General features: G+C 39.0%; 1 protein-coding gene across 3 annotated transcripts in view; it reads right to left on the reverse strand.

Moving 5' to 3' along the window:
• The window catches only part of slc14a2 (solute carrier family 14 member 2), a 53,603-nt gene that overhangs the window by 18,772 nt on the left and 20,829 nt on the right, over window positions 1-14,002 (reverse strand). For all 3 annotated transcript variants that reach the window (XM_059989480.1, XM_059989482.1, XM_059989481.1), the window contains 2 exons: window positions 6,685-6,877; window positions 184-331 (listed from right to left, as the gene is read on the reverse strand). In XM_059989480.1, the coding sequence (XP_059845463.1) occupies window positions 184-331; window positions 6,685-6,877 (341 nt within the window). The remainder of the gene's footprint in view (window positions 1-183; window positions 332-6,684; window positions 6,878-14,002) is intronic.

Raw genomic sequence — 14,002 nt, forward strand, 5'->3', positions numbered from 1 at the left:
ATCTGTGGTTCAAGTGCAATAGTAACCTAGTTTACGTCTAACTTCCCTCTGAAGTGTCTGAGCAATCTAGCTCTGGAAGCAGCCAATAAATCCTGAACTTACCCAAGAAAAAAAAAGAAATAAGCAACATTTTATGCAGAGCCCTTAAAGACTCCTTTAAAGCAGTGATGTATGCAGACACACCTGCCAATATCCCTATACATGATCCAAGTACAGCATGCAGGCAGATGATTGGAGATGAGATAAATAATGCAACAATGAAAATTCCACCAGTCCAGGGATTGTCACAGCCATACACCTGTCCAACTCCCACTGGGACAGATCTCAAGAGCTGAATAAAAAAAAGAAAGGACACATTATATGATTTCCTTAGAATGTGAAAATTCTTTCACTGAACTGTCAATTGAAAAAAAAATAATAGGAGCAGAACTGACAATGATCAGAGGAAGCATAGCGATTAACTCAGAGAAATTGCAAAGGACACTGGACAACAAATGCTTTCCAAAGTGTTGCTTCCTCAGAATTTTATTTTTTATTTATGGTAGACCATTTGAAGCTGAACACAAATATGATTTCAGACTACTTGTATCATATAGGAATTTAGAGAAACAAGAGTTAACTTTTATTGAATATAATGTGTTTAGTTGCATAATGGTGCTGATGCTTTGCAATAGTTCAACTAAGCTAAAATGTTTTGTTGATGATTTTCATTTGTACTCAGTGTCTGACACTTTTTGCTTAAGTGTACAATAATAATCAGCCAGTATTGAGGTATTCCAGTTGTCCTGATACTGTTTCGCTGTGACTGCAATGTCCTGGTGACAGCGCCAAGAATAATGGGGAAGAACTCCATTTGGAAATGCAGAGAAAATTAATCTTTAGTGACATGTTGTGCTTCATGGTTTTGTATGCTTGAAGCATGTTGTCAACCAGCTGCACGTAATTTGGTGCTCTATAGTTGCCAAGAAAATGTTCAACAACATCCTTGATTGTTTTCCATTCAATTTTCATTGGTCCCACTAGTAGTTCTTCAAATTGCCTGTCAATGATGACCTGTTAGATTTGTGGACCAACAAAAATGCCTTCCTTAATCTTGGCATCAGTTATTCTGACATGAATTATGAATTGAAATAACATATATAGGTGATTTTTTAACAAATGGAACGAGATAGGGAAATTTCATGGTGATTTTCATGATCATCAGTCCAGTAGTATTGGTGTTCAGAGGGCCATAGAACTCCTTGTATGTAAGTTACTGAAAATTAATGTCCAAGTACAGCAACAACTAGCAATGGAAATGGTATGTTGTGTATTATGGCAAGAAAAATGGAGTCATTCAAGAGTAAAGGGGTCTTAGTAGAAGTATGTAGGGTCTTGGTGAGGCCATACCTTGAATATTGTGTTTAGTTCTGGTCTCCTATCTTAAGGAAGAATAGAGAGGATCAGTAATGAAAGATCATTAGATATATTCCTGAGGTGGGAGAGGCAGGTCTAGGGAGGAAACGTTAAGCGGCCTACATTCTCTTGTTGAAATATATATATATATATTTTTTTTTTATATAGAGCTTTACAGGATAGATGCTGGAATAATGTTTCTTCTGGCTGGGGTGTACAGAAAAAGGTACGGTATCACAGTTTCAAAGGGGACAACCATTCATAAATGAGATATGAAGAAACTTGTTTACCAGAGCATTTAGATATCCACTACCCAATAGGCTGTGACTGTCTATATTCAAAAAGGAAATCGTTAGACTTTAAGATTGCAAAAGAATCAAGGGATACTGGTTTAATTTAGTCAAGTACTACTGTGGTAAAAGAGTAGCAATGACTTTATTGAATAACAGAGAATGTGTGAAGTCTTGAACGACCTGTCCTACTCTATTTCTTAAGCTTTTATATTTGTAATGTTTTATCTTTAACTTATTTTTCATGTAGAGATTTTTAAATCCTATGCAATTGCTTATTTTCCATCAGAAGAATTATTTTTAGAACAATTCAGAAAGAAGTTCATAAAATAAACTAAGCTTTCTAATTCTATAGTATAGCTTAGAGGGCATCACTGAAAGTGAACTCAAGTTTTCGAGATCTGGACTAATGAATATTGCCAAATTAGCTTCAATTATTTGTGCACAGGAGCAAATAATGTATGAACTATTAACAGGTAATATATCAAATCATTCTGTCTTTCTAGGTCAGACAGATAAGCATCTTCAAGATGTGGTACCTCAAGAAAGCAGCATTCATCAATGAAGAGCAACATAATCCAGGGCATGTCTTTCCATGTTACTGCCATCCGGGAGGAAGTATAGGACGCTGAGAACCCAAACCCAACATTTTCCCCCCACCATCACATTTCTGATCAGTCCATGAATCCATGACCACTACCTAATTATTCATCTTTTGCACTATTTATTTACTTTGTACTTTATACTAATTTTTATGTCTTGCACTGTACCGCTGCTGCTAAACCACGGGTTTCACAGCATACGTTGGTAATAATAAACCTGATCCTGAATATGTAACCTCTCCGGCCAATGACACAGTGAATTTTATAGTGATGAGGTAATGTTGTTAAAATGAATATTTTCAAATTTACAGATCACAAAATGGGGACAGGAAGAAGCAACAAACAAGAAAGAATGGGTTAAGGTGGAAATCTTTATAAGGTTCCTGAGCAGACCCACCCAGATATTTAAACAAATATGTTCCTTTTGTAAATTTCTGATTTCAGTGTATTTTCAGAAATTAATGTGTATGGTTCTACTAATTCAATATTATGGTTGACTCAGTATCGTCACTCTGTATTAATGATATGGTAATATCAATGCTATATTTCTCCTCATGCTCCAAAAAACCTCTGCCAATATCTGGTCCATCAATGTGGTTTGGCTCAGTTTAGCATTTCAGAAGGTAATAGGGAAGTTAGTGAAGTGCCAGGAATCTCTTGGGTAAGATGAGCTATTACCAGCCATTGAAACCAGACTAACAATCAATTTCTCTAACCTCTGGTGATTTCTCACCCTCACTCGCTCTCGTTTACCATTACCCATTCTGACTCCCCTCTTACTACTTCTCTTATCCTCATTTGCCCATCTTCCTTCCCTTTCTCCTGTGGTCCATAGTTGCCTCATCATTGAATACATCTCCAAAAGCACAAGCACCAACTTTAAATTCAAACATGGGTTTAAATAGCCTACAGGGTCCTAGAGATTCCATGGTACAAGTCCACATCCAGACCAGGTTCGAGAGTTAGTAGATATTTTGTTAGTCCATGCTGTTGGGGTCCTATGTTATTCTGGAATCTCAGTGTAGTTTTCAGTTCCAATAGGTTGAGCACTTGCCCTGACAACTAAATACCTGCAACAAACAGCTTGCCCTGGAGCTCTCAAAACAACTGCTTGCTACTGGAATAAGGATTAATTGGATGTCTAAAACTACATTCCTTGCAGGAGAGACTACACTGATCAATAGCTTAAAAAACTGGCCTTCCTGAGCATCAACCTCCTTTCACTCACATTTTCAAAGTTCAAAGTAAATTTATTAACAAAGTACATATATGTCACCTTAAGCAACCCTGAGATACATTGGCTTGCGGGCATACTCTATAAATCCATCACAGAATGATCACCATAATAGAATCAATGAAAGACCATACCAACATGAGCATTCAAAGGGTGTGCAAAAGACAACAAGCTGTGCAGATAGAATACAGCAAATAAAAACAATAAATAAGCAATAAATATCAAGAACAGGAGGTGAAGAGTCCTTGAAAGTGAGTTTGTAGGTCGTGGGAACATTTCAACGATGAGGCAAATGAAGTTGAGTGAAGTTATCGCCTTTGGTTCAATAGGCTGAGAGGTAATAACTGTTCCTGAACTTGGTGGTGTGAGTCTTCAGTCTCCTGTACCTTCTTGCTGATGGCAGAAGTGAGAAGGGAGCATGCCCTGGGTAGTGGGGGTCCCTGATAATGGTTGCTGCTTTCCTGTGACATGTCTTTGTGTAGATGAGCTCAGTGTTATGGAGGGCTTTACCCATGATGGACTGAGCCATATGCGCTACTTGTAAGATTTTCTGTTCAGGGGCATTGGTATTTCCATACCAGCTTGTGATGCAGCCAGTCAATATAATCACCACTGCATATCTATAGAGGTTTTCCAACATTAAGCATACTTTTGTTTATAAATCAAAGGATTTAGTGCTTTCTAAGAATATATGATGAAAAAACTCTATTTGGGCTTCAAGCCAGGTACAGGTATCAATGATAATTGAAGTTTCAATGCCAAATTCTGCCACCTTCTTCAGGGATGATGCTTGGGTGTATCTAATCCGGTGGTATTTATACCCCGCTATTCCATCCTTCCTGATTGGTTAGTCCTCATGCAATCAGGTTTCCATTCTCCCACCTTGTTTACAATTGAATTCCTGTTCTTACTTAGAGTGAGACCTTCGTCTTTGTTCTTTTCCTCTAGTTTTGTTTCAATTGTTTTCTTTACCTGGCGGTCCCATAAGCCATTGGTGCAGCACAGCAGTTCTGTGCCGTCAAAGTCAATCCTATGACCACTGCGAATGCAAGGTTCTGCTATCACCAATTTCTCTGGGTAATCCAAATGAATATACCTCCTATCTTCCTTGTGTGTTTCCACTGTGTGTCCCATCTGGCTGTTATACGCTGCTCCGCATTCACAGGGAATCCTATAAACACCAGCTGACCTGAGTAACAGGTCATCTTTGACCCGAATCAGCTCTGACTTCCTTATGGGTTTGTGGGTGGTATTAATCCGGTATTTCTTCAGGATCCTGGCGATCCTTCCAGAAACCGTGGAAATATAGGGAAAGCTGTTTTCTAAACAACACCAATTGGCATAACTTCTTGCCGGGGCTGTGACAATGGTTGAGTTAATCAACACAAAGGAAAGCAGAATGTGGGAGATACTCAGCTGGTCAGACAACAGCTGAGGAGAGCAAAAGGCAGTTTACACCGCAGCACCAGGTGATCCAGTGGCATAGCTAACCAAGTTACTGCTAGGAATCCATGTCTAATTCCGACTTTGGTGCTGAATGACCATAAGGTCATAAGAGTTAGGAGCAGAATTCAGCCATTTGGGATCAAGTCTGCTCTGCCGTTTTATCATGGTTGATCCATTTTCCCTCTCATCTCCATTCTCATGCCTTTCACACCCAGACTAATCAAAAACCTATCAATTTGTCTTAAATACACTCAATGACCTAAATTCCACATATGTACAACCTCATCTCTCTTTTAAGTGGACTTCCCTCTATTCTGAGGCCATGCCCTTAGGTCCTAGACTCCCCACAAAAGGAAACATCTTCTCCACATCCACTCTATCTAGGCCTTACAACATGCAGTAGCTTTCAGTGATAACACCCCACCCCCATCTTCTAAATTCCATTGAGTACAGTCCCAGAGCCACCAAATGCTCCTCATATGATAACCCTTTCATTCCTGCATTCTCGTGAATCTGCACTGAACCCACTCCAACATCTTTTCTTAGAAAAAGAGACCAATATCAATTCCATCATTGAAATCATTCACATATATAAAAAAAATGGTTCCAACACTGACCCCTGTGGAACACCACCAGTCACCAACAGCCAACCAGAAAAGGCTCCCTTTATTCCCATTTATTGCTTCTTGCTATCAGACAATTTTCTAACCATGTTTGTATCTTTTCTGGGATCTTATCTTGTTAAGCAGCCTCATGTGTGGCACCTTGTTAAAGGTCTTCTGAAAATCTACATACACAACATCCATCAATTCTCCTTTGTTTATCCTGCTTTTATTTCCTCAAAGAATTCCAGCAGATTTGTCAAGCAAGATTTTCCCTTAAAGAAACCATGCTGATTTTGTCCTATTTTATCATGTTCCTCCAAGTAGCCTGAGAACTTACCATTAACAATGGACTCCAATATCTTCACAATCATTAACAATGGACTCTAAAATCTTTTCAACCACTGAGTTTAGGCTAAGAGGCCTATAATTTCCTTTCTTCTGCCTCCCTCCCTTCTTGAAGCATGAGTGACATTTGCAATTTTCCAGTCCTCCAGAAACATGCCAGAATCTAGAGATTCTCAAAAGATAATTATTAATCCCTCCACAATCTCTTCAGCTACCTTTTTCAGAACTTAGGGTGTAGTCCATCTGGTCCAGGTGACTTATCTACTTCCAGACTCTGAAGTTCTCCCTGTGACTTTAAAGGGTTCTGCCCACATCCCAAGCATATTTTGGTTGGTAGGTCAATAGGTACTGTAAATTACCCCACAGTGTGTGGGTAAGTGGTAGAATTTGTGGGGGGGGGAAATATGGGGGTAACAAAGCAGGATTAGTGTAAATAGGGAGTTGAAGTTCGGTGCAGAAAGAAGGCCAAGCAGCCCATATCATCTTATAATTCTCTATGACTATAAATCACTGTGAATTTATATTTACTTGTCAATTATCAGGTGACTTCATTAGGCCTTCAACAAATATACAAAATTGTACACTGTGCATAAAGAAAGAAGTAATTTTCAACAGTTATTTAAATGAAAATGTTTGCTCTTGTTAATAATATTTGAACAGATATTGTATATTAATATATATTAGCATTATATGTTCATGATATTGACAATAGATTAATATATTCTGCACCAATTTACAAAATTAAAAGGAAGCATAATGTTGCTTACCATAGGTATACTGAGATCAGGCCATGTAATATTGTGTGTTGTATGTACAGGTTCAATAAGAACCTGAGGGAAATGCTGATTGTAGTGTCCTGTGGCAGCCATGGACAAACCAACAATTATGTTAAAAGGCAGCGTGAAAACTGGTAGATCCCATTTTCCCATGACAGCAGCCAAGGCACTGGCAATAACAGGGCTGCAAAAAGAAACAGTTCCAATGCAAATTAGCATCACTCTTTAAAGGGCTTGGTTATCTTATTTTCTCACATAAAGATTGCGTTACTTTTCAGCACTATTTTCATTCACTTACTGAATGCAACTTAAAATTTCATTAAAGGTGAAGAAGGGAGCTCATATGGCACTCCTATAATAATATTTAATTCTTCAAAACTATATACCAAATAACCAATTATAAATAATAAAAAAGAGAGATCTCAAAGATTAGCAATGGAGAGAGAAAACTCATGGTTGTAGAAAATAAGGTATAAGTGAGATTTACATTGAGTGGATGATCCCCAGTCTAAAGTCTTCAGAATTGAGCAGTATTCTCATTAATGGATAAATTCAGATTTGGATTTTAGCTGGTCATATGCAGATAAACATAGCTGATCAAAGTAACTAAATTTGATTAAACTCGATGAAACTTTAAAAAAACTTATTATATTTATTATTTAGTTCTGTAATAGCTAACTATTTTCTGAAGCTAAGATCTCTTTGGATATGGTGAACAATAGTAACTTCTTGCTGAGTGTTGGAACTCTCCTGCTCCCAAACCCTTATGCAACCATCTCCCTGCTTTATCCACTGATCCATGTTGACCTTCTCCTCTGTTTCTTCACTTTCATTTCATTTAACATCACAGGTATCCTAAGTGATAAGCAATTATAAATTTTAAAAAATAGAAAGGTCACCAAGCATTGGAATGCAGAGAGGAAATACAAGGTTATAGGAAATAAGATATAAGTGAGATGAAATTACATAGAGTGGATGATCACCTGTCTAAGTTCTTTGAAACTGAGCAGTATAAATGTCATTGTGGGTATCATAAACATGGGACAACCTCTTCACACATTATTTGTCAGATCAAAGGTGCTTCAGTGTCTTAATTCATCCATCCAAAGATGCTTGGTCACTCTTTTGTGTACAGTGATAATGCTGCAGCTTTTTGTGTCTTGTTTCAAATTTTAATGCCGCTTAAGTTGATTGCATTCATAGAGTGATTAAGCAACTGGTCATACACTATGCCAGGTGCTTTTCATTATTGCCTTGTATCGCTGACTCCCATGCCTGCACATTTACTGAAAAGTTGAGTCTAATGGTGAGTTGCTCCATGAATGTATTCATCTCACCAGCATATGAACAGGAAATAACTAATTCAATCCTGTAATCGTTCTTACTTCTCCTCACAACACTGAAGGACTTCATATGGTTCATTGAGTCTTTGCGATTTCTCCAAACAATCTAGCAATCTGATTTTCCCACTTATTTCCTCCTGACCTATTGGTTCTCATTGGCTCATTAATTATCCTATGATTCTCCTACAATCAACATTCACATAGAGCTAATTTACTGATGCCAATTAACTTACAAACCAAGCTGTTGTTGTGATGTGAACAGAAATAGAAACATTTGTGATCCATATAAAATAGAATAGAGTCATATAACATGAAAATAGTCTCTTTGTCCCATTGAGTTCACACTCATAAACCACCCATTTACAATCCTACAATAATCCTATTTTACTTTTCCTATATTCATATCAACTGCCCTTAGCATTTGCCTACACACTAAAGTAGGCATCCCCAACCTTTCTTTATGCCAGGGACCTCTGCCATTAACCGAGGCATCTGTGGACCCCAGGTTGGGAAACCCTCCACTAGAGGCAAACTACAATGGCCAATAAACTTCCTGATCTGCATTTAATAGGAAACCCAAGTTTCTGTGGAAAATGCACACAGTTATGGGGAACATGCAAATTCCAACGGAGGTCAGGATTGAACCCGGGTCACTAAAGCTGTGATTCCTATACAATTGCTCCCTTATTCCATCTAGACCAGGAGTTCCCAACCTTTTTTTATGCCATGGACCACTACCATGAAGCGAGGTGTCTGTGGACGCCAGATTGGGAAGTTCTGATTTACAGTAAAGTTGTTGTTAACAAGTTGCTGTAGATGGTTCTACTGAAGTTCTGATGTGCGAACAGAGAATTGGCATGGTAACTGGTGTGCCAGCCAAGCAAAGCTTTGACCCGGATGGTGTCAGATGTATGAACTGTTATTGGGAGATTGTGTAGTTTCAATATTCAGTATGATCATAGGGAGAAAGTACAAACTAATCAAAAAACCACAAACTAATCTAGCCAGAGGCCAGTCTAAACCACCCTACTAGAGTAGTGAGGCAGGTGCTCTATTGGCCACACACAATTTCAGGTTTCTAATGTCCCTTGGTCCAAAGGCTGGGACAAGTAGGTCCAGTTGGCAGAAAAACATTGCATAAATATTTCTGTATCCTAATGCAACAGCTCTCCTTCCACCACAATGTGATTAACAAACCACTCATTGATCAGCTCATTAATGCAGCATGGGGACCTTCATTGTGCTCAATTTATGTGGATGCCATGTGAGGGCTCTGCAGTTGCAGAGAAAAATTGTGCAGCAATTCTTTCAAAATCTTTCATAATTTGAAAGACTCTATTAGATCACCCCTTAGCTGTATTTTTGCAAGGGAATAGAGTCAGGCTGTTCAACAAACACAAAATGCTGGAAGAACTCAGCAGGCCAGGCAGCATCTATGGAAAAAAGTACAGCCAATGTTTTGGGCCCGCTGAGTTCCTCCGGCATTTTGTGTGTGTTGCTTGGATTCCTGAATCTGCAGATTTTCTCTTGTTAGGGTTTTTAAATTACCTCTCTATCTATCTATCTATCTATCTATCTATCTATTTATTTATTAATTATCCTTCTGTAGTTTATTGCATACTTCTCATGTTGAATTTCCTCATCCTTTTCAAATCCTATTTGGTTTCATTTGCAAAATTAGATGTTTAAGATTCCAGAGTCTAAATCATTAATATAAGTTGTGAAGAGCAGTGTCACTGCACTGATCCACTTCTCACTTTCTTCCATTGTGAGTTGATTTTCCTTTATTCCCTCTCTCCCCATTTCCGGCTTTCTCTCCTCAAATCAGTTGGCAATCCATTCTGCTGCTTGTTTTATTTTATTTTCTGACCTAATTCGTTTCTCTTTTATGGAACACCTTATCAAAAATCTTTTGAAATTCTAATGCCTTTCAATGAAAATCCGACCAAAGGTAAAGGATTCAGTCCAACCTATCACGGGTAAAGCCCTCCCAAACATTGACCATATCTACAGGAAACACTGTTGTAAGAAAGCAGAATCCATCATCAGAGATCCTCACCACCCAGGCCATGCTCTTTTCCTGCTGCTGCCATCAGGTAGAAGATACAAGAGCCTCAGGACTTGCCCCACCAGGTTCAAGAACAGTAACTACCCCTCAAACATCAGGCTCTTGAACAAAAGGGAAAAGGAGATAACTACACTCTCTTGTTCATCTATTGAGAAGTTCCCACAACCAGTGATCTCAATTTAAGGACTCTTTATCCATTATCTCATGTTCCCATCGTCATTTTCTATTCCCTCAGTTATTGCTTGAAAACTTTCAGTGAAGCTGGTAGAGTAAGAAGTCCCTGCTGGTTATTCATTATTATACTTTTTGTGATTAGCGGTTCTTCAGTTCTCTTCAAGAATCCTTGTTCTCTCACTGATCTATAGTTTCCTGGATATGTTCCATCATCTTTCTTAGCCTTCATGAAATGGAGTTTAGATTAGCTATCTTCCAATTCTCTAGCACTTCACCTTTTAGCCATGAACTAATAATTATGTATTAATCATTTGCCATCTTTTTCTTAATTTCTCTAAAATTATGTGGTTGCAATCCATCCTGATTACAGGTTAGTTTTTAAAATATAACTCTTTAAAATTTTGAAATGCTTTACTCAATGCTTCTATTTAAGAGCTGCAAGGACACACTAGGGAGCTACAGGCTGGTGAGTCCAACCGCAGTGGTGGGTAAGTTACTGGTAGAGAGTCTGAGTTTGACAGGATCTATCAAAAGGCAGGGACAGATTAGAAATAGTCAAAAGAGATGACAAACAAGATTAATGAGAGCAGGACAGTAGAAATTGTCTACATGAACTTCAGCTGGACTTTTGACAAGGTCTTGCATAATAGACTGGGCAGAAAGTTGAAATCACATAGGACCCCAGGTGAGCCAGCTGATTTGATATACTGGACAGTAAAGAAGGTTGTCTAAGGTTACATTGGATCTAGATCAAATGGGAAAGTAGGCAAAGGCATTACAGATGCAATTCAACCTAGATAAAGGCTAAGTGTTGAATTATAGGAAGTTAAACTTACATGGTATATGATCGGACCCTGGGAGTGATATAGAACAGAGGCACTTAGAGGTACAAGTAGATAGTTCCCTAAAGTGGCAATACAGACAAACAAGGTGATGAAGAAGGAGTATAGAAACATAGAAAACCTACAACACAATACAGGCCCTATTGCCCACAAAGGTGTGCCGAACATGTCCCTATCTTAGAAATTACTAGCCCTCTAAGCTCCATGTACCTATCCAAAAGTCTCTTAAAAGACCCTATCGTATCCAACTCCACCACTGCCACTGGCAGCCCATTCCACGCACTCACCACTCTCTGCGTAAAAACTGACCCCTGATATCTCCTCTGTACCTACTCCCAATCACCTTAAACCTGTGCCCTTTTGTGGCAGCCATTTCAGCCCTGGGAAAAGCCTCTGACTATCCACACGATCAATGCCCCTCATCATCTTATACACCTCTATCAAGCCACCTCTCATCCTCCTTCGCTCCAAGGAGAAAAGGCCGAGTTCACTCAACCTGTTTTCATAAGGCATGCTCCCCAATCCAGGCAACATCATTGTAAATCTCCTCTGCACCCTTTCTATGGTTTCCACATCCTTCCTGTAGTGAGGCGACATTATCTCTCGGCTCCTAAATTCAGTTCCATGATTGATGAATGTGTATGCATTCTTAACCATAGAGTCAAGCTGTGCATCTGCTTTGAGCGTCCTATGGACTCAGACCCCAAGATCCCTCTGGCCTCCACGCTGCCAAGAGTTTTACCATTAATACTATATTCTGCCATTATATTTGACCTACCAAAATGAACTACTTCACACTTATTGAACTCCATCTGTCACTTCTCAGCCCAGTTTTGCATCCTATCAATGTCCTGCTGTAACCTCCGACAGCCCTCCACACTATCCACAACACCCCAACCTTTGTGTCATCAGATAACTTACTAACCCATCCCTCCACTTCCTCATCCAGGTCATTTATAAAAATCACAAAGAGTAAGGGTCCCAGAATCGGTCCCTGAGGCATACCACTAGTCACTGACCTCCATGCAGAATATGACCCGTCTACAACCACTCTTTGCCTTCTGTGGGCAAGCCAGTTCTGGATCCACAAAGCAATGTCCCTTTGGATCCCATGCCTCCTTACTTTCTCAATAAGCCTTGCATGGGGTACCTTACCAAATGCCTTTTTTTAGTATAGTAGGCTTGCCTTTAATAGAATGTGCAAGATTGGTACGTCATGTTACAACTGTCTAGGACATTGGTGAGCGTTCACCTGGAGTACTGTGAGAAGTTCTGGCTACCAAACTATAAGATGGTTGTGACTAAGCTACAGAGGGTACAGGAAAAATCTACAAAGTGTGATGGAACTGGAGAGCTTAAGTTATTAGGAGAGAATGGATAGGTAGGGGACTGTTTTCATTGGAATGAAGGAGGCTGAGGGGTAACTTTATGGGGGTATATAAAATCATGGAGGACATAGACATAGACCAGTACAGCACATTACAGGCCCTTTGGCCCACAATGTTGTGTGAACCCTCAAACCTGCCTCCCATGTAACCCCCCCACCTTAAATTCCTCCATATACCTGTCTAGTAGTCTCTTAAATTTCACTAGTGTATCTGCCTCCACCACTGACTCAGGCAGTGCATTCCACGCACCAACCACTCTCTGAGTGAAAAACCTTCCTCTAATATCCCCCTTGAACTTCCCATCCCTTACTTTAAAGCCATATCCTCTTGTACTGAGCAGTGGTGCCCTGGGGAAGAGGCACTAGCTATCCAGTCTATCTATTCCTCTTAATATCTTGTACACCTCTATCATGTCTCCTCTCATCCTCCTCCTCTCCAAAGAGTAAAGCCCTAGCTCCCTTAATCTCTGATCATCTCTGGACATGGATGTTCAGTCTTTTTCCCAAGGTACAGGAATCTAAAACTAGACAATGCAGGTTTAAGTTGAGAGGATAAAGCTTTAAAGAAATGATGGGCGATAGGTTTTCTATAAAGAGGGTGATGGTATATGGAATAGATCCATAGACAGCGAAATGTACCAAAAGCAGGCAAAGGGGACTGTCTCAGGGAAGCACCTTGATTAGAAAGGATGAGTTTTCTGAGCTGTATAATTCAATAACTATTACTTATCTCATCATTCAGTGTCTCCTATTCCGTTTCATTCTGTTTTTCTGGTAACTACCAAACTGAAATAATATAATGCTGCCCTTTCCCAATGCCAATTCTGTTCTGAATTTTCCTTTAGTGCTCTCTGCCCATCTCAACTTCCTTTTTCTGACTTTACCTGAGTTCTGACAGAGACTTCAAACTGAAACATTAACTGTTTCTTTTCTCACTGTTGAGTATTGACCTACAGTGTGTTTCCAGCATTATCTAGTTTTATTTTGGGTTTACAGCATTTGTAGTTCTCGATTTTTATTTTTTTATTGCTGTGTATATAAAATAACTTCCTATTTTTTCTTGACTTTATAAACTTCCTAATTGCTTTGCCCCTGTCATGCTTACTTATCTAGAATCTACTACAATCTAAAAACTTAATATACCCTTTTCTTACTCTCTGTTGTTTCTTTACCAATATTATGCATATTTGTACTGGAAATATTCCACAGCGTTGCCTCGTCAACAATAGTAATGTACCGAGACCAAATCTTTTCAATATTTAAAATCACATGCAAAGTTCATATTCCTGTCAAGAAAAAAAAGTAGAGGGGCAAAAAGTTCAACCAGGAACTAATCACCAGAAATCTCTTCTAATCCAAATTCATGAATGAATCATTCCATCCATAATCCATTTAAGAGTCAAGTGATTAACGTACTTGGGATCTTTTGGATGCCGCTAACACCCACATTAACGAAATACTCAAAACAAAACAAAAAATCGCTTGATATTTTGCA

Source organism: Hypanus sabinus, chromosome 14 (assembly GCF_030144855.1).
Source record: "Hypanus sabinus isolate sHypSab1 chromosome 14, sHypSab1.hap1, whole genome shotgun sequence".
In the NCBI taxonomy this organism is placed as follows: domain Eukaryota; kingdom Metazoa; phylum Chordata; class Chondrichthyes; order Myliobatiformes; family Dasyatidae; genus Hypanus; species Hypanus sabinus.